The sequence below is a fragment of the Mustela erminea genome, chromosome 5 (assembly GCF_009829155.1).
Source record: "Mustela erminea isolate mMusErm1 chromosome 5, mMusErm1.Pri, whole genome shotgun sequence".
In the NCBI taxonomy this organism is placed as follows: Eukaryota; Metazoa; Chordata; class Mammalia; order Carnivora; family Mustelidae; genus Mustela; species Mustela erminea.
Window position 1 is genome coordinate 84421732 of NC_045618.1, and position 27447 is coordinate 84449178.

At 44.3% G+C, this 27447-nt stretch overlaps 1 protein-coding gene across 1 annotated transcript; it reads right to left on the reverse strand.

Moving 5' to 3' along the window:
* EGLN3 (egl-9 family hypoxia inducible factor 3) lies at window positions 1-27447 on the reverse strand. Its single transcript, XM_032344011.1, has 5 exons — window positions 26754-27447; window positions 6887-7006; window positions 4936-5072; window positions 2868-2941; window positions 1-1700 (listed from the first exon to the last, which is right to left on the reverse strand). The coding sequence occupies exons 1-5, from the start codon at window positions 27108-27110 to the stop codon at window positions 1669-1671; spliced, it is 720 nt and encodes a 239-aa protein (XP_032199902.1). The 5' UTR covers window positions 27111-27447; the 3' UTR covers window positions 1-1668.

Sequence of the window (27447 nt, forward strand, 5' to 3'; positions counted from 1 at the left end):
TAAGGTAGGAAAGCAAGTTTATTCAATAAAGTATTTACTGAGCCCTTAACGTGCCAGGCACTATTTTAGGTGCTGGGAGTACATTCCGTTGATTAAAAACATACAAAAATCCCTGTCTTCATTGTGCTTACACTCTAGAGAAAGAAAACGAGACAATAAACATAATAAATAAGTAAATTACATAGGAAGTTAGAAGGTGATAAGCACTATGAAAAAAATAGAGCAGTTGTGAGAATGAAGACAAGTCTTATCTGGGAACTTTCCAAAACCAGAAATGGGGAGTGTGGGGGGAGAAAGCTTCTTTCTTGGAAAGTATATGTATCTATAAATGACAAAAGAATATACTTCTGGCTCTTTCATGTTCACGGGATTTGTATGCAAGAAATTAATGGGAGTTAAAAACATGAGAATGGAATTGAAAACTAGGAAGACTAACTTTCATAAAATAGGTGCACAATTCAGGATTCTTGAGACAGTGGGACCTATGCTCACTGCAATAGTAGGACCTTCCCCATTTCTGGTAAATTCCATAGTTCTGGACATACTGCCAACCACAGTGGATCTGAGAGTCAATTCTGTTGAAGAAAGGCTACTAGGGACAGAAAATAGCCTTCTGGGATTTTTTTCCTTTTTAAAATACACCACCCCATTTTTTTTTTTTATTTTCTCATTCTGTTAAACAAGAAGGGTGAGCTCATTAAAAAGGAAAACTGGAATGCGGGAGCGCCTACATTTCCAACCCCACTGCCATTCTCAGACAATCCAAGATGCACACAGGTTTACAGTGTATTAGCAGACCCACATCTTTTGATACTAGCTCCCAGAGGCTATTGCCTCTGCACGACCTACCAAGTGGGTTCTTTTCCCCTTTGCTTGAAATTCAAATTCCATTTCAACAAAGTAACCCAAACAACTAAGGTCTAGTTTTTGCCTTTGGGGAATTAGGTTCTCAACTAACAAATGAAAACAAAAAATAGATGGTAGATCACCTTTGACCAGAAAACTCTATTTTCAGCAAAATGGGGCACAGGCAGCAAATCCAGGTTACAGGACCAGGAAAGAGAGAGTGTCCACCCACAGGATACTTCTAAATTGATGACAATGACAGCAGCTCTTTCTAGAGGTAATAATGTCATTAGGTTGTGATAATTCTCCAGAACCCCCCCCCCCCCAAAAATAGCCCGGGATTAAGAATATCTGGAAACTGTTCAGATGACACAAATTTCTGTTTCCTGCTGTTAAGGCTTCATGAATGCCTCTCGGCATCTGTCGCCATTTTGTTTTTCTTTGCAAACCTCCTCCTTTCAAACCAGGAAGTGTACATAAAGTGCAAGTAAGAGTCGTTCCCTTGCCCATGCTTCCAGGATCTTGTGTTGGTAGCCAGTATTATGAAATCTATCAGTTCAACCGCTGGCCAGCTAGGTCGTCCGCAGGTATTTCTGGAGTTAGCAAATGAGTTCATCTGGCAAAGAGAGTGTCTGAAGGTGGATGCAGTCTTGGCAAGAAAACACAAAGTACCATACGTAAGACAGGGATGTGAATGACGCAAGCAGTAGGGGGGCTTCTTGTCACCAAGTCACGGGAGAGGCCTTCTTTGGATCTCAACTCTTCAAGAGATAGAAGGAACCATTACCAAAATGAATGAGGCCAGCGGATTTCAGAGCACAGTCAGTCCTCAGTGAGGGCAGATTCAGTTTTCCCTGAGTTGGGGACAGAAGAGAAAATGAAGAGGGTAAGGAGCCAGATCTGATGAGTTTAATGCCACAAATGGCATCAAAAAAGCCTCCAGTGAACACCTCCCATTTTATAATCCAAAGCTGAGCATGATGCCCACCCCCATAGGACTCAGCACAATGTGTTTTCTTTGGTACCAAATGGGTAATAGGCAATGCTGCACATATCTTTATTTCAATCTTAGATTAACTTCTCTTGATTAATATGCCAATGACCACTGTAAGTCTTCGAGAGAAGGACACAGCATGTAACATTTCCCATGTTTAGGGGGCCAGAAGTTTTCCCTTCACAAACCAACATGGCGAGACCACTAGCAGGATGTTTCAGTATGACATATTTTGGGAAATGCTGCCTTACAGCTAGAGGCAGGACAGGAATGGTGTTAACAATGGAAAGGACATATTCAGGTAGTTATTACATGAGTGTCTGTAGACAAGTTACAGTCCCACACCAATATAATACATTTAACCATTCTAGCTGGGCTCCATTGTATCCCCTATGCAATGTGCCAAAATCATGGGCCAAACTGAATGTTATGTTTGATGGGTGAACATTAATGAGAGAAAGTTAACTATTTACTGTCACACAATCAGTGGACATTCATAGGGGAGGTCCTTTGCATTTTTTTCTGATTTTTCCAGCACAGCTAAGGCCAGGGTTTCAGGATTTAGCCCACCAAGATGTCATTACTTATGAAGCTAAGCCCCAGTCAAGACCAAACAGAATACAGCTGACCCTTGAACAATATGGGTTTGAACTGTAGGGGTCCACTTCTACACATGTATTTTTCAATAAATACAGCGCAGCAGTGTATTTTTCTTCCTAATGATTTTCTTAATAGCATTCTTTTCACAAGCTTACTTTATTGTAATACAGCATATAACACATAGAACATATAAAATATGTGTTGATTGAATGGTTTATATTTAAGGTTTCCTGTCAACAGGAAGCAATTATTAGTTAAGTGTTGGAGAGTCCAAAGGTATATGAAGATTATTGGAGAGAGGGTCAGCACCCCTAATCCCATGCTCATTATTCAAGGCTCAAGTATTTATTAGAATACATAGATAAATGTTAAATAAAAGTCACAGACTGACCCCATTAAAAGTCACAGAAAAATTTCGAACACCTACTCGTTAAATTCCTGAATTTCTTTTTGGCTTCTGCCCTTTCTTCAGCATCAAAGTACCAAACAGTCATAGCATATCTGTGAAAGATAAGCAGATGTAAGAAAAGTAGTTTAGAAATACTACCAAAAAAATAAAAAATACTTATTATAAATCTCACATCAGAGTCATTCATAAAGCCAACATTTAAAGTTCTCCCTATTATTAGAAGTTCATCCCAATTTTAATTTAAAATAAACTTCTCTGGTTTCAATTCTATTTAAATGTAAAAAAACACGTAAGGAATTCCAAGTATGAAGCAAGCATTATCCTGAGCAATGGGAATTCAAATGATCTTTGTGAATAAATCTGCCTCTTTCTCAAGGAGCTCAGACTCTCATATGGGAGACAAACAATTCAACGAATAATGTAACAGGTCAAGATGATCTACACAGAAAGGACTAGAAGGGAGTCTTTTTTTTTTTTTAAGATTATTTATTTATTTGACAGAGAGAGAGAGAGAGAGACAGCAAGAGAGAGAGAACACAAGCAGGGGGAGAGGGAAAAGCAGGCTTAGGAAGCCCGATGTAGGGCTCCATCTCAGGACCCTGGATCCATGACCTGAGCCCGAGCCAAAGGCAGGTGCTTAACAACTGAGCTACCCAGGCACCCCAAAGGGAGTCATTCTGCTCAAGACTTGAGAGACCCAAGCTGGTGGGGGGGGGGGGGTGGACACGGAGTGTCACGGTGGACACGGAGAAGAGGAGGTGACAGATGCAAAAAGCTTTGAAGAGCAAATTATTTAAACAACAGGACACTTAAAACTCTTTTGACCTGCTTTCTTTGGTTTTGGATACTGAGGCAAGGATGCAACAGAATAATGATGCCCTCAAGCTTTCTATTGTGTTTCCACTAATTTGCTTTATCCCATCTATGGGATAGACTGTAATAGGAATCATTTCATGCATGAGTTTTCAGAAAGTTTCATTTTCTAATTATTATTAGCTACTGGAATTCCTATAGCCCTTGATTTTTTTTTTTTCAAGGGCTTCCCATCAACATCTGCTAATGTTTCTCCTGTGACTTGGGTGATCAAGAGATTGGGGAATACCGAGGGAATGCTGGCACAAATGACAGGGCCCAATTATCGTACCCTATTAAACAAGCCACAACCAGGCTCTGGGGGGAGAATCAGCTACCTGCTCACCTAGGGCGCATTCCAATTTGACATTTAATATGCAACACTGTGTGGGGCTCAGATCTGGGATTCCTTGGAGGGGGGCACCTATAAATCTTAAATGCGATTCTAATTTAGTTAGGCTTGTTAAGGTTCAGTCATTATTCTATCGCAGTTGTCTCCTCCTGCCCCCAACTGCAATTCCCAGTTTGGGCTGCATCCCCACAGCACAGGGCCACCGCCTGGTTTACAGCTCGGGCCATAAAACAAAGACAATGAAAGGTATATTCCGAAAGTAAGATTATATCAACAGTTTCTAGTCTAATACTAAACAAGTTCGTCATGTTCCCCTGAAAATCTTCTCATGCTTCAACTCAAGAAGGGGCTTTTAAAAATCCCATTACTGGGACATGATGGGTACACTGGGCCCAAACCAACTTGAAGGGAAGGAAAGGGTAAAAAGAGAAAGAAGTCAGAACAAATTCCTCTTTTCTCAAGGTTCTCTCTCTGTTTGCAACAGGCAACTTATAAATTCATCCAGAGTTAACCATCAGAATTCCTGATATGTGATGACCAAAACTCTCTAGGTCTACTTCAAAGTTAGATGGGTTTAAGGGAGGAGTAGCAAAGGAGAAAGGGAAAGGCACTATGGGAAATCGAGAATCCACCATGCTCACCTAATGGAAAATTATTTGTTATTAGTTCCAGCTGACATTATGGAAAACAATATGTTAATAGTTCCAGCTGACCTAAGGAATCTAGTTTCCCCTTCAACTGTGATCGCCTCCAAACAGGTTAGCTATCAGCCTTGGAGAGCAGTTGGTCCTTCGTATGCATGGGACATGAGTTTAGAGACTTCTCTGGGAACTGGGTTTTATACAGAAGTTTCTCAGGAGGCATCATGGCTCTGGCTATTACCTGGTCGCATAAGAAGGCTGGACTTCATGCGGGTTCCGGCGGTCCGACCAGAAGAACAAGAGTCTGTCAAAAATGGGCTCCACATCCGCTATGAATGACTTTCCTTCCGGAAATATCCGCAAGACCCCTCCGTGTAGCTGAGGGCCACAAAGAAGATGGATTATTTCCTAGCCTCACACATAATTAACTACCAATAGTATTTCAGCCTCATCTGGAGACCCTGCCATCTTCCAACCTCCAGTCCGGGTGTGCATTACTCCCAAAATTCTCCACAGCCTTACACCTTGTATTTCGTTTTATTTCCAACTTAGCTAGTCATTCTTCCTTATCCACCTCACATGGAATGAAACCTTCCTACCCCCAGTCATGAAACCCCTGGACACAAAATGGAGTGCTATTAGGTCCAATCACACAAAACGATCAGCATCTGAGTGTTTTTGACCTATAAAAACCCACTGGAAATTTCATAGGGTTCCATCTAATATTAAGAACGTCCTAGGACAGTCATCACACATAACATCCCCTTCAATTAGAATTTACAGCTTTCTTTTGAACTGCTCCAGCTCCTATGTGATCTCAGCAGCTGAAGTCCATGTTCTTTTTTCTGAACTCCGACTACCTTATCTATACTTTTTAGGACATGCATCAGTCTCTTCCTTGGATTTCTTCTTAAAAATATGTACACCCATGGGGCGCCTGGGTGGCTCAGTGGGTTAAGGCCTCTGCTTTCGGCTTGGGTCATGGTCCCAGGGTCCTGGGATCAAGCCCCGCATCGGATTCTCTGCTCGGCAGGGAGTCTGCTCCCCCACCTCCCGCCTGCCTCTCTGCCTACTTGTGATTTCTGTCAAATAAATAAAATCTTAAAAAAAAAAAAATATGTACACCCGAACGCCTGCTGGGATAACCATATCAAGGTAGAATCCAGGCCCCACACATCAATGTTTCTGCATAGCACAAGGCCTGGCATTAACAGGCACTCATGTATTTGTTGCATGATTTCATACTTCGTGACTTTTTATCACTGACCTGATAACTTTACTCTCTTGCCTATAACACTATCTTTTAAAGATTTTAAAAGACAACTAAGGGATGTATTCCAGGCATGTTACCACAGAGGAGAAGAGACATCTGACTCACTGGTTTCCCAGGTTTTGTTTCCCTGACACCAGATAAAATATCCTTGTGCTTCAGGATGACCAGTATCTGCCCCAATGAACAGGAAATGGAGATGCAGAAGGTTCAAAAGCCAAATGAGCTTGAAAAGTTCTCTGACTTCTCAGACTCCTAAATCATCCTTAAGTTTCGGAAAGCATACAAATTCCAGACAAACGTCCGTAAGCGTGGAACCAGACTTCCTATCTGTATGTATCTATATGTTCAAAAATATAAAAATAAGCCAGAATGCCTCTGACATTCATAAACCATGGTGAGCCATGGCAAGCAGCCACCAATGAGACAGGTCACCCCGAGAGGGCTGTGTGGGAAATCTCACTTGGGGCCGGTTTTATATCCTACAGTTAGTTCTATTTTTATGGACTCTGTCAATGTTGCTGCTGGAAGGAAAAAGTATGTATCTTATTGTGCACTGAAAGTCCTATCAGCTCTGGTTTAGGCAAGAAAAAAAAAAATTGATTCCCCATTCCTGAAATAGTAAATTACCTTCTTCCTATCAACCACCCTTCCCATAACCTAATAATGACCCTCTCCTACTGCCCCCCCACCCCACGCCCCCCCCCCACCCCTCCCGATTAACTTCACATCCATTATTTTCATCTGGTCAATTTAAGTACTAACACCACAGTAGGAGACAAAAAGAAAATGGTTAAAAAAAAAAAGGAAATGGTGAAGTAGAAAAGAGTCATCCATGGGAATCATGAACTCCTCTAAGTCATCTGAATTTTTTCCCTAGAGTTCTCTAGCCCCGCGCTCTACTCCCTTTATTCCACTGTACCTTGGCGTCCCAATTCTTGTTCAGATAGTAGATGCAGGTGATGCAGCGGCCATCGCCGTTGGGGTTGTCCACATGTCGAACATAACCCGTCCCATTTCCTGGATAGCAAGCCACCATTGCCTGTGGAGACATCCCAAGAAAGCCGGTTAACAAAGCTGAGACACCTTCTCCCACTGGGGAACAGCAGAGTAATGCAGTCTCTTTCGGTGCTATGTGACATTACAGGCAGCCGTGGGCTCCTTAACTGCATGGACAGTACATAAATCGAGATCCTTCGTCATGTAAGATTAACAGCCAAGTCATACCTTTTGACTCAGCCCCAGTGGAAAGTGGTTCAGCAATATTCCCACAGTCCTAGAATATTTTAGACAGTAACCCAGCTACAGCATCATGAGGATACCCTTCTTTTCTCTAATCCTCCTCTTTGAAAAAGCAGGTTCTGGGCTCCCATCCTAGACCCACAAAATCAGACCACTAGATAATGGAGTTTAGGAATTATACCTTATAGGAAGTGCTCCTGAACCACCAAATCTGATCAAATCACCCGCTGTCTTAGAATAATGGCTAAAGATCCTGGCATTGACAAAGAAACAGGAACCAATCACAAGGAAGGAAAAGATCAGGCCTGCTCAATAAAATGATTAGGACAGAAAGGATCAGTCGGAAGGAAGGAAGCTGTGCCCCAATTTGTTACCACAGGCAGCGTAATCAGGTCCAATTCATAGATGAAGCCACAGAAACATCAGAGTATGTTTCTCAATGCTTGTCTTCTTGCCTACTGATAACTATCACATCAGACAGAGAAGTTCTTCTCTTCCTTTGCCCAGGCACTACCTGTATCAGCCAGGCGGAGGAATAAAGTAGAAAGCCATACCAACAAATCCTACTAAAAATTACTATTAGAGAATTACTATTATGCAGGTACCAAACCTCTAATTGTTCCATGGGAAGATTACGGCAAGGAGTAGAAACAATGGGCAAAGCGCAAAAACTAGTTCTCTTCACAGGATACTGCCTTTATTCCTAAAATATTTTCATCGGGATGAGACATATGCAGGGAAGATATTGGAACTGGCAACATAAGATGAGGAAAGGGATATTTTTCCTATTTTATCGGCTGATGCTTTCTTAGTGCCTAACACAGTGCCTGCCACATGGAAGGTGTCTGTTTAAAATGTGATTAAGTAAATAAATTAGCAAATGGCTTTGTCCTCTACAGAGTAAGTTTACATTCTACCTAGATCAACAGAGGTATCTGTCATCTTATTTTAAGGATTTATTTATCTTAGAGAGAGAGCACAAGTAGGGGAAAGGAGTAGAGGAAGAGAAAGAGAGAATCTCAAGCAGACTCCCCGCTGAGCATGGAACCCAACATGGGGCTCGATCCCAAGACCCGGAGATCAAGACCTGAACCAAAAATCAAGAGTCAGATGCTTTACCAACTGAGGCACCCACGTGCCCCAAGATTTCTGTTATTTTTTAATTTTTTCTAAGATTTTATTTATTTAGTTGAGACACAGAGAGCATGAAAGAGAGCATGAGCAGGGAGAGAGGGAGAAGCAGATTCCCCAGCTGAGCAGGGAGCCCAAAACAGGGCTCGATCCCATGCCCTGAGATCATGACCTAAGTGGAAAGCAGACGCTAACTGACTGAGCCACCCAGCTGCCCCAAGATTTCCATCATTTTAAAAACCTATCCTCAAAATGTATGTACTGATCAGTTGGTACTGTCCCTCATAAAGGGCAGGGCTGTTTTGCTGGTAAAATGATCAGTCAGGTAGAGGTCCAAATTAATGCACGAGCGGCTCAATGAATCAGCTTCCATACTGTGGCTGCCAAGTCACCGTGAGCAGTAGCATGAAAACACTAACAAAGAGTGTCGCTTTAAAGGCATCACACACGCTATGCATACAAGAAGAGTAAGGCTCAACAGTAACTTGGCTTTACAATGACCTTAACACTGAAATCACCTACCCCTCATGCACCTATCGATCCCTGTATCCTGCCTTTGACCATCTACAATGTTGATGCAATGTCATATCTTGGAGCTGACGTGAGGCTGTTGGCCTGAACCTCATCCACAAAGTGGAGTTCTGAGGCCACTGCAATCAAGATTTAACAAATGATGGTACCATCAAGCGAAGGATGGGTTGGAGAAAGCTGATCAGTAGCAGGCAGAAACGATGGGCCTGGCTGGGAAGAAGAGATAAATGAAGTCACCTATAATGACTAGGGAATTACTCATCCCTGGAAGCAGCTATTAGGATTATAAGAGCCACCACTGAGCCAATAATGAAAGTCACTTAAGCCACAAACAATTATAGGCAAGATTCTCTACCATCTCAGCCTCTCCCCACTGTGAAGCCCTGAAAAGAAGCAGCTTTCCGTCAATGCTATATAATCTTATATTCTTAAACAGCCCTAATCTACGGAAAAGGCCAGTGGTCTGGATGCCTGCCATCTGGTTCAGTCAGCAACTAATTATGTGATCCCGGGCTTAGTTTCTTTTCTAGAAGGAGGGGCACAGGTTGAAGGGCCTCTGAAGGTCTGAGACTCCAGCTAAGCAGCAACCCTAGAAGGAGCGCCGGGGTTCTTCAGGGTGTTACGAAACAACTGTTTACCTCAGAATGCAGTCTCCAGTAAATACTGAAAAAAGAGATAAAAACTCACAAGAGTACCTCCTTTACAAATATTAATATCCATAAAACACAGACACACACACAGAAAAAGAGCTAGACCCTCCCAGGAACTTATTAGGACAAAACCCCTAAGAGTCAGCAGAGATCTGATTGCTTAGGGAAGGGGAGCAGAGGGAATTTTTCTGGCCAGAGCAAATCTTCGCCCTCTCTCCTGCTTTCTGAAGCCATAGCATCAAGTCTCAAACAATGGAAGGAAATTATTGTGGGCCTCAGTGGGCCTGTCGAAATGACACAGGCCAATTTTATCAGTGTTTTCTGGACATGAGCCACAGGCGATAGGTCTTGGCTTGGGCATGCTCCCAGCTATTTGGTCTCTGATACAGTCTAGAACCAGGAGGTAAGGATGTCCTGAGAAGCAAGGCTCCGTTCAGCAACGGGGCATGCATTTCTGGGCCAACTTGTGCACGGGACAGAAACAAACCCCGGAAACAGATGGGTTCAACTGCAGGGTGATTTAAGTCTCATCGAGGCTGGGAAGGGGTTTATAATGTATAAAGGCAGAGAACGCTTCGGAATAGTAAAAACGGGGCCAGAGCACTTGAATTATCACAGGATCAACATGCCAAGCAGTAACACTGGCACTGACCAGGACGACTCATTAATGGCAGACTCTTTATTTGCCAAAACTTCCTGACTAGATTGATACCTGAAATTTATAGAACTTTAGTGACATGTTAGCGTGGCCCACAGCAGTCCATACAATACAGCCCTAGATTTGCATTCTTGGATGTGCAAATGAATCCCGTGTCCCCTTATGCATTCATCATTTCTTCCTCCAACCCCGCTGTGCCCCACAACAACCTACCACCACCACCCCTGGAAGCCTTTCCAGAGCTCTGTAGCAGAAGGAAATGAGTGGAGGGGTGAAACCCTCCCAGGCTGGCTCTAGACCAGAGACAGGTGCTCCAGACATCTGGGTGGCCACATTCAGGCCGGGACACATATTGTCTCCTCAGCAGTGACAATCATTTTAGACCCCTAGGTGGAAAGGTGATACGTCTGCCCCATCCAGCCTCTGATTAGACTAACCACTTCCTTAGGAACGACCTAGATTTTTAGAGAAACATACCTCACATAGCTCATGACTTTGGAGTCAGATTCACTAGTATGACTTGGTCTTAAACAAGTTATAAAGTGGCCTTTTACGTAAAATTGAATGTAGCACATCAAAATATTAATCAACTCATTTTATTCATAGAATTTGCAATCAATGTGAATCCACTGTAAAAAATGTGTCAAGAATAGCATAAGTTCAAAGCTGCCTGGCTGAGTGACCTTCAAGCCTATATTTTGGTCCACTGCCAAATGCTAGACCCCTCTCATTGCTAGACAGAAATACCAGTCAGTCTTTGTAAGGATTTGCTTTCAATTATGAATGCCCTTGAGCACACACATATATGGAATAAAATGCAACCAAAGTACAGGATAACCTGTACTTAACCTCTTCCTATCTCAGTTTTCTCATCTGTAAAATGGGCTTATGAGGACTGAAGGAGTTAAGCCCTGTAAAATGCTGAGCTCGAGGCCTGGCATACACTAAACGCTGCTTCTTTCACTATATATTTAGCTATTCCCCTCAGCCAGGGCTTCTGAATATCTCCCCTTCAAGGATCAGATTCTACTTAAGTACTCTGCAGCTTCAAATCCAGGACTGGCTGACTCAAAGAGCTTTGGTGCTTCCAAGTAACAGAAATGACTGAAGCTAATCAGGAATATAATGTGTGACCTCCGGAATGTGTGCTCTGCTGCCTACAACCAGGAAATTTGCAGGTCTTTGCAACGAAGGCCCAGTGTTCCAAATCCACAGATTTTAGGAGACACATAGGCAACCGAAGCAGATCTGCGTATAAACTCTCTTGAATGGTTTTTATCCCAATTTTTTAATCAAGGTCACAAAAAATTACATCAGGCTGTACTCTGAGGTCGCCGTTTGTGGTCTCCTAAGAAGTCAAGCTACTCTGGGACAGCTCCTGAGCTCCAGGGGGGCACTCCCCCATCTCTCCTCGCCCAGCTCAGATGTACCCCGTCCAAATGTAAGGCCTCATCCTTCAATGCCATCCACATCCCATGGGCCTCCTCTGGTCCTGCCCCCATGTGGGCTCTGGACAGGGTCCTCCTTCTCTCCACCATTAGACAGTTAACCACACAGAGAACTTGGGTGTGTAAAGACTTGAGAAGAAATACAGGAGATGATGTAGCTTGTTAGCTTGCAAAAATAGCCAAGCAGCTCACCATAGTAGAAAAGGTAAGAGTTCAAACTTTCTGGCTAGAAATGGGTCCAATTTATAGATGGGTGACAACCGCCAAGGCGATAAACCTGCCAATTTTCCTAGTCAGATCTGGGCCCAAGGAGCTGAAGGCTATACTCCCAGGGTCATTTTTCTGGGTGCTTGGAGTTCAGCACATATTTAAACACACACATTTTATGGGGACAGTGAACAGGGCAGTCCTCGGGCTGTATGCTTTACATCCTGTATTCACAGAGGCCCCCACTGAGGAAGGGGTCCCATTTGGTAATTCAGGACGGGGTAGGGGGAGTGTTAGTCCCTGCAACAAAGACCTTAGCTCTAAAATTGAAGTTCTCCTATTTAAAAAGAAAAGCAAAAATTAGAAGTATTCAAACTGCTATATGCAGGTAAACCATAAGAAAGGCTAGAGAGAAACTGGAAGAGGCATGATCTTTCCAAGTTTTATTCTTAAAAAAAAAAAAAAGAAAGAAAGAAAAGAAAAACAAAACAAAACAAAAAACTAAAGATAAATTAAGCCAAAATGTCATTTTCCATGGTTTTCCACTTGGCTCTGACAAGGACTGAGAGAAGAGAACTACAAAAATCCTTTGCAAAGGCAAGGAAGTTAAATCCAGAGGACAAGAAAGCAAATGGTGGGATTACTGCATTAGCCTTTCCTCATGTTCTTTGTTCAGGAGTATGTAATCTTCAAGGACCCGCTCATGGACCCACTGTTGTCACTTAAATTCCTACTGTACAATATTCATAAGGCATCTTTGCAAGATAAAGGCAACCATGTGCGGCTTCCTCCAAGAGTTTCCAGAAAAGTCACTCTGTGAAGTTCACACTTCTGACAGTTCTAGCCTTCATCTGAAATTGAACAACAACCAAAAAAGCAAACTCTCAAGGTGATGACGAACCGCTCATGAACATAAAAAGTACTTTCGAAAACTTTTACACTCACTCTAACTTCATCCAGACTGGCATGAAGAAATTAGTTGTAGAAATGTAGGCATTTTTGAGAACAAAGCAGGAAACTCTGCAAACTGTCACGAATTATCTTGGCATCTTGCTTGTTGTCTATCTGGTTGGTTAAGAGCAAACCTAGCTGTTTCCTTCCGCCTAGTGCTTCTAGTTAAAGACTTATGTAACAAAATGAGGAAAAAATAGGAAATATGCTTTTGGTGGGCAATAACATGAGCTTTGGCCAACTACCTACCATGTCCCCTTCCCAAAGTCTCAGTATCTGACCAGACAATTCAGAGGAGTCAGAACACCAGACAACTACAACCGTAAGTAAGTAATCCTTTCAACAAACCTCAAGTTGTTCATTCAAATGTTTTCTGCTATTCTATTTCTATAATGAGAACCACTTCTGCCTTCCTCATTTGTTCTAAATCCACACTAAAAATACCTCTTCCTGGAGTGCCTGGATGGCTCAGTGGGTTATGCATCTGGCTCTTGATATCAGCTCATCTTGATCTCAGGGTCCTGAGTTCAAGCCCTAATGACTTTAAAAAAAAAAAAAAAGGAAAGTAAAGAAAAAAGAAAAGCCTCTTCCTGAACCCAGAGCACTGGGAAACAAAACCTCACCTTCAATTTACAGCAATAATCATCATGCCCCCCATGCATGGATTTTGTTGAAATGCAAGAGCACTGGTAATTCTGAAAATGAAAAGTAATAAGGCCAAACCCACTCTCAGCTGCTCTGATGATGAGGGTCTATCCACCGCTTTCAGGTCAGGTGAGAGCATCGTGCATGTGAAGGCAGGGAATTTACTATCTTCACTTGAAAACCTGTCTCCAGGTAGACTTTTCCATCCGTGCCCTTGTTCAACTCTACTGAGAATTTGGTCCTAGCTCTGGAATCATCCAAACCACCACCAACTACCCAGACTCTAGAACCTTCGATTTAGTTTTCCTAGCTCAATGACGGCAGTTTTACCAGATGCCAAAGCTCCTTGAAATTCTTCATTAAAGAGTTAGGTTCCCATCCTCACCCCAGAAATGCATGTGTGCGCACACACACACACACACACACACACACACACGTCTGCATAAAATCACAGGGGATTCACACGCCTGTAAAGTCTGACTGCACTATATCAAGATTCTATTCCAGGGAATCCTGCACTTCGTGCATGAACTTGAGTGAATCACTCTCCCTGGAGAGACCGTGGAAACTCTGTGCGGCCAAGAATTTCAGAAACTATTGTCATTCCTTTCTGAATTGTGGTTAATTCCTCTCCTTGGAGAGGATTCAGCCAGAGCTCTGCAATTAAACACAGTAAACAGGCTGGGGAACATGGACATATCAATACAGTCTGTTTGGGTTTGGAAAGGCAGCCCTTCCCCCCAAGAGGCCTGGCTCCCGGCCAGCAGGGTGACGGCTGAGTGACAGGGCTACGTGCGCTGCGTGAGGGTGGCAGCTAGCCCACGCCCGAGCACACCGCAGGGCAGACTGCGGAGGGAACCGGTAGAGGACAGCCCTCCCCCGGCGCTCCCAGAGTCACCAGAGAAATGTTTTGAATAAGGGCTTCCTTGCACTTATGAAATCAGCAACAGTCAGCCAGACTCAGGGTGAAGGACATTAAGAGAGGCGTTTAACCATATCCTTTCCAATGCCTTTCTCCACACTTTAACAGCTGCCATTTCCTGAGGACCTGTGTAGCCAGGTGGCCCTCTGGGGTGGCACTTTCCACGCACCATCCTGTTTCATTTCCTGACCATCCGGGTCAGCAGCAGCCTTGGCCAGGAGTCCCTGCCCCCAAGTTCTTAGTAGACGTCATTAACCACCACACCCCCCATCTCCAAGTTATCTTCTTTGTATAGAAAAACAAATTCATGACTAATCCTTAAGGCAATATGGGGGTAGGGACTCACAATATTTGACTTCTTTTGATGTTAGAAATAGGCTTATCAGAAGAACAAAACTTTACCTGCAGCTCTCAGAAAGGCTCTGAAAATAAGAGAAAACAAGAATGTTTGTGGTTGCAGGACTCAGAAACTAGGCATGTCTGTCCTTAAGTTCTCTTCAGCCATGAATCCTCAAATATGTTAAAAAAAAAATCATAACTCAAATATAATTGGGAAGACAAGATTTTATAAATGGGTAATAAAAAAAAAAAGTTACCAGTCAAAACACATCATGAAAAATGCCTTGAAACAATCTTAAGCTAAGAGAAACCAGCCAAAACACTACCTGCAATTCTCTAGGGATACTGCAGCTATGCGGGAGAAAATAAAGTCAGATTATTTTCTAGGAAGCCAGATCTTATATTTTCATGTGCCCTTCAACACCTGGCAAAATGTATCAGCTCAGTTAAAGAACTGACACACAGCAAATAAGCTGGAATTAGAACTTACGACATTGAGGAAACACACTGATTTACTGAACATTCTGTATAGTGCTTACTACGTGCCTGACACTGATCCGTGTGCTTCATGAATATTCCCTCACTCAATATTCATAAATAACCCCATGAGGCAGGAGCCCTCTTCAGGTCCATTTTACAGATGGGGAAACTGAGGCACCAGGAGTTTCATCTAGCCAAGTCACCCGTTTGGGGAGAACAGAGATCTTCAGTTCTACTTGAAGCTTTTAAATCCCTCTCACCCTTGCCTAACACCCATTCCATAATCGTAGAAAACTGTAAAGGGGAAAAAAAAAAAGATAAAAATATGAAAAAGAAGGGCGCTCGTATTGAGTCTGTGAATGAAAGCTTCAAGGCAGGAGAGCGGTTAACAGAAGCACAGGGTAAAGGAGACTGATTCACTCCTGGTGGAAAGCACCAGCTGTCCACAGGGTCTTTGCTTCAGATCCTCCCACTGAAGGGCAAACTCACGCCCACTCTAAACCCGGGGCCCCTAGGGGCTGCTCCCAGGCCCGGGGTTCCATAGGAGGAGGTCAGCATCTCGGGACCTTTTCTTGTTAGCTCAGGTCAACACCCGCCAAGGTTTTCACACTTGTTTCAAAGTCGGAAGATAAATGACCAAGGGAAAAAAAATCTTCAAGGAAATACAAAAGTGTTTTGTCAAAGGAGAGGCACCTGGTAAACACAAAGGAATGCCAGAGATGAGATTAAGCTGTCCTTACTCACGCGCCGAGCTTGCTCAGGAGACAACTCCAGCAGTACGGTGTCAACCAGAAATCACTGTACACAGAACTTTCTAAAAACCATGTTAACTACAATACGCTGGCTACAGGCCCACTGAAGCCCAGAGGAGGGGTGAGACCCACAGGGGTAACTTAAAGGAGAAGAAAGGAAAAGGCTCCTCTAAGAGCAAAGTATAAACTATTTGGGGGCGCAGTAAGGAGACTAGAAATAAAGGGGTGGCTGGCTCTGAATCTAGGGGACAGGGATCATTCATTTATGTGTTCCCGTGTTCTTCTAAGACCCATACAAAGCCCCAGTTTATAGCGGGGGAGAAACCCAAAGTAACTCATGGAACGTTGTAGAACTAAGCATGGTCCTTCTACCACTAAACACCACTTCTAAAATATCAGGAAGCATTTGTTAACTGAAACAGGTGCTCTTATTTCCAGGGCAACCGCTTCAACTCCAAGATAAAGCAAGGAGGTGGATTCTCAGATGACTCTCCTGACTTACCAGATGCAGACTCAAACCTTTAACTGGGGATTCAAAGGCCTCCACGCAGAAGGAAGAAAAGGCCAAGCAGCTGCTCCTGCCAGCCCTTCTCCAGGTCCTATCATCGATTCCCATCAAGCTGGATTTGCTTGTCAGCTTTTCAGCCCACCCCCAAAGAGCTCCTCCCGTCTGCCTTCTCAGGTCTCCCATGGGGCAGCCATCCCCAACCCTGGTGGGCCAGAGACCATTCTAGGCTTCCGTGTGGGAGTCACAGGGAGCACAGGCAGTTAGCATCTAAGCCAGGCAGTTAATGCATGTGGTCTGTGCTCATTCAAAATCATGAGGGGCCTGTCCATCATCCTCGTGGAGCCTTCAGCTCCCACTTCTTGGAGGGCAGCCACACCCCGCAGTCCTTAACCAAGATTCTCACCGCCACGCCCCCCCTCCCCCGCCCCCGCCATTTCACAGAAAGAGGGGGCCATCAGTTCCAAGCTGCACTCCAATTCTGGCTCTAGAAAACTTGTTTACTGATACAAACAACAGCAAGAAAGTCCTAACATGTTCACAGGTGGTGGGTTTTTCTCAGAAATCTCCCAGATGAGCCTCACGTGCTTGTATGTTTTCGTCTTAGCAATAAATACACTCAGATCTGAGCAAACGACTGAACTCTAATTTTCTCACGAATAGTGAAAGTGTAGGAAGATACAGCCCCACCCCCGTTCAGCCTCCTCTGATTCATTTCACTGTTTCTCCAACTTGAGCAAGTGTGAGAATCACCTGGCGGGCTCACAAGCTTCTGACTGATGAGGTCTGGGGAGAGGCCCAAGAACTTGCATTTTCGGCAAGTTTCTAGATGAGGCTGATGCAGCTGACCCAACCACCCCACTCTGCAAACCATGGCGATTCTGTGGCCAAACCAAGAGTTTTTGAGCAACGCCTCCTCCTAGACGGTGGAGAGTCACCAACCACCGGCGCTTGTTCATCTGAGGAGGGTGGTGGGTACCCGGAGGAGGTTGGTAACAGCAGGAAGGGAGAGGAATTCCTCAGGCAGTTTCTGGCCCAGGCTTGGCAGTGTGATTCCTAAAGCTGGCAGGAAACATCCCAATTTTAACTCGGTGGCATGGCTGAGGATTACTGTCATGTCAGCGCTGGAGTGTGACCGCTGGTAGGAGTTGCTTCTGGAATCAAATAAGAAGTGCTGAGAGCACCCATTTGCCCTCTCAGATGGAAATTCAGTCTCAATTTTCATTTAATTCCCTATAATCCCGGAGGCAGAGAAATAGTTATCATAGCCATGGTATAGATGAGGAAAGCAAGGCTCAGAAAACAGGCCTGCCCAGAGTCAAGGTGAGATGAATGAAAATGTAAAATAAAATGCCCATCCTAGGGCTAGTGGTAGGTACCAACTAAATAGAACTTTATATATATATATATAAAAAAAAATCCATCTCATTCATAAAGAAGTGGAGATGGAGGGTCCTGAGACACCACTTGCCAGAAGCCAGGGCTTGAAGCTCACGGTCCGGGGTTTTCTTGCTTCCCGGCTCCAGACCTGTCCGAATGTGTGAGCTGCCAAGATCTGGGCGTGACCCCGGTACTTGCTGGGGCCAAGAATAAAATTTCACAACTGAGGGGGAAAAAAACCTCATAAAGCCAAAGTCTTGTCTTTGAGATGCTCCTTCATAGCATGTTAATATAATAAAATATTTAAAGACTTTGACATCAAATTAGGGGCCACACTGCAAAATCTTTTTTTCACCTAACAAAATATTTATAGCTTTTCTGACACCCTGACATCCTTTGAAATCAAAGTTCCTTTTGAAGATAATGAAATTAAGTCAAGCACCTATGAATTTTAAGAGACTATTCCGAGGCACTAGAAGTTTCTTTCAAGCTTAACAGTCTCTGCCTGAGTTTGTAAGTAAATGGAGGGTAGGGTAACTAAGTAAGTAAATACAGGTATGTCTGTAGGTAGCAGGGAGGCTTGGACTGAGCTACCCACAGAGTTCTGGGAAGCAGGAGGGACAGCTTCATGGAGAAGTCACTAAGATGGATTCTGAACAGTAGAAGACAACAGGGACGCTCAGTGTGCCTGGCAAATCAGCTTCCAGAATTTCAGGGAGTGGGAGGGAGAAGTCGGTCATCAGGAGATTAAGCATAGTAGGGTCAGATGGGGTCAAATGGGGTCAGACATGGAGGGCCTTAAATGACACGATAAGAAGTTTGTAGCACATACAGTAGACACTGGGGTGAGAGCGTGGTTTAGTCTGCAGAAAGCATGGAGATGACATGATTAGTGTTGGGTTTTGGACTACTTACATTCTGGCAAAACCACATTAAAATCACATTAAAATGGATCACAGAGTGATAGTTCGCAAGAAACAAAGGCAGGTGATTTATGGTTAAAATAAGGCTCTTTAAAATAATTCCCTCCTCAGGGATTCCTACTAGGAAAGCAAAACAAAATTTAGTTAAAAGGTTTGAAGAAAAAAAGACAAAACCTGAGGTTCCACAAATGAACCTGAAACAAAACAAAAACAAAAATCCAAAACAGACCAAGTTTGAACCAAAAATATTGCATGTTCCTGCCCGAGTGTTTGATATTTTGTTTGTTTGTTTTTAAAAGATTTTATTTATTTGACGGAGAGAGACACGGCAAGAGAGGGAACACAAGCAGGGCTACTAGAAGAGGGAGAAGCAGGCTTCCAGTCGATCAGGGAGCCCATGTAGGGCTCGATCCCGTGAACCTGGGATCATGACCTGAGCTGAAGGCAGCCGCTTAATGACCGAGCCACCCAGGTGCCCCAATATTTTGTGTATAGGCGGTGCCTGGCTGGGTCAGTCACTAGAGCATGGGACTCTTGATCTTGGGGTTGTGAGTTTGAGCCCCACGTTGGGTGCAGAGATTCCTTAGATGATAAAATCTTAAAAGAAATTATTAAAAAATTAAAATGAAAAATGAAAAGGTTTTGGGTTTTTTCTTCCCCCCCACTCCAGTAATTCAAATTAACCTGCAGAACCGTATGAGTCCAAAAGGAGCCATCCAGAAAAAACCCAGAAGCACACACACACACAGACTCCCTGTCAGTTCTGTGTGGAGCACCGAGCTCTCTCTCAGGTTTAACTAGAAAGACAGGAGACATAGGAGAGGGCGTGGAATGAGGGGCACAGGCAGAATCTTTGCTGTATGTGCTGTGTTGCGTCGGGAGAACACAGAGCAAAGCTCCCAGAGAAATCCAGACTGTTTAAAACCGTAGGTCCTTACCACTTCCAAGCAATGCTCAAAAGAATATTATCCCCAACACTTCAAAACAACTTCACATTCCCCCAGCAGAACCAAAAATAGATGTCACTGACACCTGGAATTGAGTTTGTCATTTTGCTTCCTTCCCAGTGAAAAACTAATCAAGGCTACCATCATATTCTCTGATCCTTTGTAGCTCGGAACTTTTTAAATATGGTAATAGCATTTTGGCCTCATTTTGGAAGGAAAAATAACATTTAGTATGAAAGAGGCACACTTATTCCAGAACTTGAGAAACACTGATCACTCTATCTCCTGTAGGATGAAAACCCGGCATGGCCTGATAAGGAGAGATTCCTGTGCCACAGAGCAGGAGGGCTGGCCAGCAAGGAGGTACAAACTGAATCCAGTCCCGGATCTGAAAGCCTGCATTATACGACCGAACACCCACAGGTCCGTAAGGCTGGGATCAAGTTGGGGGAGGGGGTGAAAAATACAACCCTCAGTCCCTCCTGACTCACCAAACCAAGAATAGGAATGTAACCCACAGATCATGATTGAAAGAAGATACGAAATTCAGGTAAGTGCCACCCTGGTTTAAGATTGAGATAATCAAGGGAAACAGGGTATAAATTCTATGTATAATGAACCAAGCTAACTAATCTCTCTTGGCAAACAGACACAGGGCTCTGAATGTGAGCCAAATCAACGGCTCCTGGCCACCTGCCAAAACCGAATTCCTTAGTCTGGCATCATAAAATGATTTGTCTGTCGCATTTACAATTCCAGTGCCTCTGGATTCCACTACCCGCTGGGCACCCCTGGCAGGGGCCCAGCAGAATACATCTGAACTATCATTACTGTCAGAACGTCAGCATTTGACAAACACTAGAGGAAAACGACACCCATTTCTTAGAGGAATATTACTTAACAACTATGAAGTGATACTACAAAGGAATGGTCAAATCTGTTGCTGTAAGAATGAAAAAAGGAACGAAGAACCTTCCCTGGAAGGTTACCTGCAAAGCCTAGAAGGCTAGCCAGCAAATTGCTTCCTGGGTGCTCAATAGACTTGGGTCGAAATGTCACTTAATGTACCTAAGGCCACAAGGGTGTGTCAGAGGCAGAGGTCTTGCCAAACGGAGCAAACATGGCCCACAGGCGAGGTCCTCCACGTTTCATCCTGAAGGGCATGGCGCTGGTGCCTGGAGATACTTCGCAGACGCCCTCCACTCCTGCTGGGTTAAACCACCCCACCTGAGCTTCCGCAGAGAAATCGTCTATACATGGTGTGTCTTCGGAATGGTGTTGTAACATGCAAGGCTGCTTGTTATTTACAAATTTGAAATTTTTCTAGCCAGAGTCAGGATACAGGAAGAAATTTACAAATTTTGCCCGAGCTGAACAAGGTCAGAAAGGGAGATAATTCATGATACCCAAAAGTCGAGCACACATAATTCCACCTAAGAGTGTCTATCAATTTTAAGTCTTCACTGTATTTTAAATTCCCAAGTTGCATGCTGAGGTGGCTGAATTAACCTAAGGACCCTGTTTCCTAGTCTACCTGACTCACGAGGCCAGCCCCTCTCTAGAACACCTTTCCTTGCTCCAGCCCAAGGCACACCCTAATCCCTTCCCCATGGCTTGCGAAAGAGCTCATCTCTCCAAATATAAAAACACCTTACCTGCTGACTGACTGACGAACAAGATAGGTGTGATTTCTCATACCTCTCTAGCTCTAAAGACCTCTTATTAAAGGTCTGTGTATTTCTGATCACTTAAATTTTAAGTACATTTTGGTCACTTCTCGTTTTAAGTAAACAGAGAAACTGTTGAGAGCCCAAAGAAGAGAAACAAACAGGACAAATCAGTGAACAAGGGGACTGTTTAACCAGAAAAAGAAAAAGCAAAGTTGGTGACAACTATCTCACCCTCCTCCGTTTTCAATGTACTTCTTTTTAGGTAGTTTTTTTGTTTTGTTTTGTTTTTTACATTTTATTTATTTATTTGACAGAGAGAGACACAGCAAGAGAGGGAGCCCATGCTGAGAGGGAGGGAGAAGCAGGCTTCCCTCTCAGCAGAGAGCCTGATGTGGGCCTCGATCCCAGAACCCTGGAATCATGACTTGAGCTGAAGGCAGATGCTTAACGACTGAGCCACCCAGATGCCCCTCTTTTTAGGTAGTTTTATAATCACTTTCCACATCCCTTTGCATATCCGTGTACAGGTCCACCACAGTGCAAGACATTTAATGTTTTGTGAATAAATAAATGAAGCTGATACCCACTGATTTGCAACTTCAATGCAAGCAGGTAAGCTGTGGGGGAATGGCCAGGGGCCCAAAACTGAGCAAAAGAAATTACAAGGTAAATGCGTGCACGTGCATACACACACACACACACACCAAGTCTTTTCCTTGTTCCTAAGTGTCATTCAACAAAATTCACCAAGAATATTATGAAAACCCACCCAATGGTGAAACTTGCTTTCCTGTCACTAAGGTTGTATCCTACAAATTATTTCCTTGAATTAATATCCTTCCTCCAGGAGTTCAATTATTTTGAAATAAAAACCTTTTCTAGACATTCTTCACATACCTACTAGAAGACAGTCCAGTGCTTCAAACTCAGGGAGTCTCCCCCTAAAATATCTTATTCAGACAGACTTTTAAAGTCTTAATTACAGAGACACTGTGCATGGTGTCTAGTCCCCAAACACCATGCTCTAAGAACTGGACCTTTCTTCAGCCCTGGCAACTGTGGTTTCATATGATTATACATTCCCACTACCACCCCAACCCAGACTGACAGGTCCCCAAGACCAAGGTGAAACCCTCAGACTTTCCTCCAGAGAATGAAAACAAGGATTCTAGAATGTTCGTCAAGTTTCTGTTGATTTCAGACTGAGGCTGAGGTGGCCACTGTGAGGCAGCCATCTTGAGCCAGATGCATGGAGAAGGAGCCAAAGCTAGATGGTAAGTAGATTGGGGCAGAATTCAAGAGCACACTCAGAGAAGCAAAGATGAGGGCCATAAACCTTCAGAGAAAACAACTAACACACCAGCTGTCCTTTGGACTTTCAGGTTCCTAGTTCACGGCCCCAGTCTTCTGTGAACCCTGATCACATTTCCTGCATTTGGGTCCTGAGACATATCCTAATCTTTGACGTATATTATGCCATTTTTGCAACCATGAGAAGCGCCCCTGAGGCAAAGATATTCCCGATATCACCGAAGAACGGTGGGCCACAACTGTCAGTGCTCAGCTGGAGAGGAACAGGTCTACTACCTTGCAACACATTTTCTTTTATTCACAACTTATTGCTGAGTCATCTTTTGTCTGTGCTGCTTCAGGAGGGCTGATCTATCTGTTCACAATACAACTCTGGTGACCCCACTGTCCAGAACTACACCAGGCAGGGGATCCTACCAACCAACCTTGTTAGCGAACACTTTCCCTGCAAATAACAGAAAGAAAACATTAGCCCAGCATTCCGCTTTCTTCTTCAATGCTTAGGTTTTTGTCTTTTTGCTGTTTTAAGCTTGAGAATTAATTGAGTGGGGACTACAGGATCCTACGATTCCACAGTACATGGGAATGGAAGCTCTGTAAGGCAGGGTTGATGCCTGTTTACCTTGGTGTCTTCGGGCCCTGCAGAGCACCCCACACAAAGCAAACGCCCCTCAACAAATCAAAGGGCGAAAAGGAGAACAGTCAAGAACACAAACCCTGGAGTCAGATCTGGGTTAGAATTCTAAATCCTCCACTTACAGCCTCCTAATATTCACTGAGGTATAGAATTCCACTAAGAATTTTATGTACGTTATCTTATTTAATACTCCTTCCCCCCAAAAGCTTTAAGGTATTATTACCCCTCATTTTACACTTTATGAAAAGTAAACAACTTACCTGAGGCCACAAAGTTCCCGAGCCCATGCCTAAGTCCCTAACACCTATAGGATAAACTGTGGCTTACCATTCAATTTGCGACCTTGGGGAAATGATTTAATCACTCAGTTTGCTGAAGACTGTGATTCTGAAGGCTAAATCAGATAGACAGTGTTTATAAAGTGCTTAGCACCGTGCCAGACAGGGCAAACAGCTCAATAAAAAGTAGTTATTATTCTGAAAGTGACTAAATAGTGAGCCTACAGTGAGATGCTTCAAGCAGGAGAACATTTGGTTCCATAAATTACACGTTCTCTGGAAAACAGCCATTTCCAAGATCTAGGCAGCCAAAGCAAAAGGAGCAAATTATGACCACTGTTTATCTTGGATGGGGTCTGAATTCTCCAAAAGGGAGTAATAGATAAGAAATCTCTTGATAGCCTGGAAGCAATGACCATGCTTGAAGTTAGGGGGCGCCATGCCGCTGTGCATTTTAGGAAACTCCTTCCCCAGAGGGTCTCCAGCACCCTTGGATTTTTCTCCAACAAAGTGGAGGAAGATAAATTCTGACTGTAACACCTTTTTTGGCAGTAAGGAGGAACCCTTTAACATTTCTTTCCAGTCTCTTTCACAATTTCAACTTTAGGTCCAACATATATATATTTCTATTTTATTCCCAGCGCCTTTGTTTTTGCTTTTGCTTCATTGAGATAAGGGGCATTCTTACATTATTCAATGACCTTTAAAAGTCTAAGGGGAAAAAAGTATTTAATTAGGATGAGTGGGTTAACAGATAAAACCCCAAGAAATATCAAAAAAAAAAAAAAAAAACTGTTGCGATCGCTGAAAATGGGTCATGGGAGCAAAAATCACTACACTGACCTCTATACCTCATATACATGTTTGAGATTTTCCATAATAAAACCTTAGAAATAACTTTTGAAGATAAATGTATACATCCCACCTTTCAAAAATTTAGTTTCTACTCAAAACCTGCTTGGAGGATGCAGCTGCAAACTGGGTTTACATCACTACTCTGGGAAGCAGCATGGAGTAAGGCACTCAGATGAGAGAAGAGAAAAAGTTAAATTAATGTGAAACTACTGTAAATCATGCTTTAATAAGACCCAAGGCCACAAAGCTAAGGACAACTGTATAACAGGCCAATCAAGCCTTTTTTATTTTTGACTCTAATAATCCAGTTGGCCAAGGAATAGCCCAGCCTAGAGGTGATTTTTCTAAAGGACCGGAATGAAGAGCTTTGTGCAAAAACAACCAAAGAAAAGCTGGAGATCTAGCTAGGGGCAAAACATGTATTTCTCTTTTCACTTCAGTCACCTTCTGAAAGGGTTAACTGAGAAGTTGTTTGTTCTCTCCAGAAGAGAATCTATAACTGAAGAATCTTATCTAGAGATCTTTCTTTTCCCTTACCCAGGCGTGCACAGTGTTTCTCATTCAATCTGTCGAGTCAAATTCCAGCCTACAACCCTAGCACGGAGGGTCCTTTAAGTCACAGGTAAATACAAACACCTAACTTTCAAATCTGTTCGTGACATCTTTCTACCAGCTAATTCTGCCCTCCCTCTGAGCAAATTACGTTCCCAGAATGCTGGGGGTAAAATCTTAGCACCTGAGCTGAAATGAAACTTGAAAAACTGATAAGGCAGTCATCTGCTCTTCCAGACTGAAGCAACACCCACTTCTGCAACACTGAGGCCGGCCCTTCCCCCCTCCCCATTCCGGCCCCAGGGAGGCAAGGTCACTCGGTGCAAAACCAAAACTAACCGAGACAAATGGCTTTCTAATCACCCAAACGATAAAGGAGCAAAGAAACACTTCAACGTCAACCTTCCAGAGTCCAGGTAACCGAATTTTCACCAAATCAAAATAAAATTTAGAAAGCAGCATTTTCTCCCAAGATTTACTTTATTTGTGTCTGATTAGTAAGTGCTCACTGACATTCTATTTATGTCCTGCCGGCTTGAAAGGCATACAGCAATGTGTTTTCTCAACAACTGGGTTCCCCCACTCCAACCTCTTCCTTTCCACACATTTCCAGTCTTCACCACTTGCCCTTTATTTAAACTGTCCTGATCTATGAGAGAGATGAGACGATAAGGATATGTTTTATCAAACAGTCAGTCTTGAACTGAGAAATACTACATGTATTGTTGAAGAATAGTGCGCCTTTCTTCTCGTGCTAGCACACACTTGCCTCACTAGTGTTAATGTAAAGTTTTCCATAGCTCCACGTGCCCCCTGACCAGTCCACAATAAAAGGGCAAATCACTCAGAACTGCCACTGGAAAATGGCAGAATTACCATCTGTAGAAAAGACCCGAGTAGCTGGACTATCGGAGAGTAAGGTACACAGACCAACATCAGGGTACCACAGGGCCCCATAGTTCTGCCAATCTACCTGTAAATGTTTCCAAGATAAATTACCACCCAGGGAGTCACTTCTGGCCCTGTGAACAAAAATAGGGATTTCTTTCCTAAGGTGTACTCCCCATCACTTAACTAGCTGTTTTCAGTGGATCTGAGAGTTAGGAAAGGGAAGGTGGTGGCGGTGTAGGGCTCAGCACCAGGAGAGAATGAATGTTCTAATCAAGCAGTTGATCTAGGAGCGTCCTGGGCGCAACAAGCCAAGGGCACCTCTCAAAAGGGAAAAGCAGCTTTACTCTTTCACGGGGCAACTTTCTTCCCACCTGCCAAACTCCACACACCAAATGCCACACTAAAAAATCACAACCGTCTCCAGAAGCCTTGAAGCGCGCTCTTTTTTTCAAAAAAGAGCTCTGAACACCATGAAGTACAACAGTAGGTGACTTTCAAGTGGCCATTTAGCAGCATGAATTCGCACGTGTCTCAGATCACACGCAATGTTTCCAATAACCTGTCCCTCGTCTGGACCTTGGAGAACATTCACGTGTTACAATCAGACCAAAAAAAAAAAAAAAAAAACAGAGCTTGTCCGGTTCGCACCACCTACCGGACCCATTATTTCAGTTAACAGAAGGTCACCGTAACGACACACCTGAGTCCCTCAGTCTGGATTTCTGCTCGGAGGGGTGGGGGAGGGGGAGGCAGACCGACTGCCCGCTTCTCAGGTGAAAAACTAAAGTTCACTCGCAGCCCCGAGAAGCCAACAGACCGCGGGCTCCGCAAGTCCCCAGTCCCCGCGGGCTACAGCGGTGGCGGGGAACCCGCGCGCGTCCTACCTTGGATCTTTCCTTGACGTAGTATTTGCCCAGCCGGCTCCCGCAGTACAGGACCAGCCTGTCGATGAGGGACAGGAGGAAGCTGATGGCCTCGCAGCCCTCCTCGTTGCCCCCGATCCACGTGATCTGGTCGCCCCGCAGGTGCCGCTTGGAGACGCCGGCGCACGGCCCCGCCAACTGGCCGTCCCGCAGGGCCCCGTTGCAGTGCAGCTGCTTGACGCGTTCCAGGACGCAGTCGCCCACCACCTCGCCGAGGAAGTTGTCTAGGTAGCAGAAGCCGACCTCGTGCAGACAGGGCACGATGTACTCCAGGGCGATTTTCTCCAGATCCAGCCTCATGATGTGTCCCAGGGGCATCTCGCCCTCAGAGCCGAGCTCTGGAATCCCCAGCGTGCACCGAGACCCGGGGCGACCGACGCGCGCGCGCGCGCGCAGCCGAGGCGCGGGGAGCGTGGCCCGGGGTTCAGCTACCTGAGGTGGCCACTGTCCCCGAGCCGCCGCCGCCGCGGGGGGGGAGGGGAAAGTTGCTCTAAACTCTGGAGGAGGGATCCCTTGAGAGGCCAGTGGGAGTTGCGCGGGGCTCCACGACCCGGCGCCGGACTGGCCCAGCGAGGAGTCGGAGGGCCCCTTTTGGAGATGCTGAGCCACCACTGGTGCCGCGGCGGCCCCAGGCTGGGAGAGGCTGAGGTCCAGC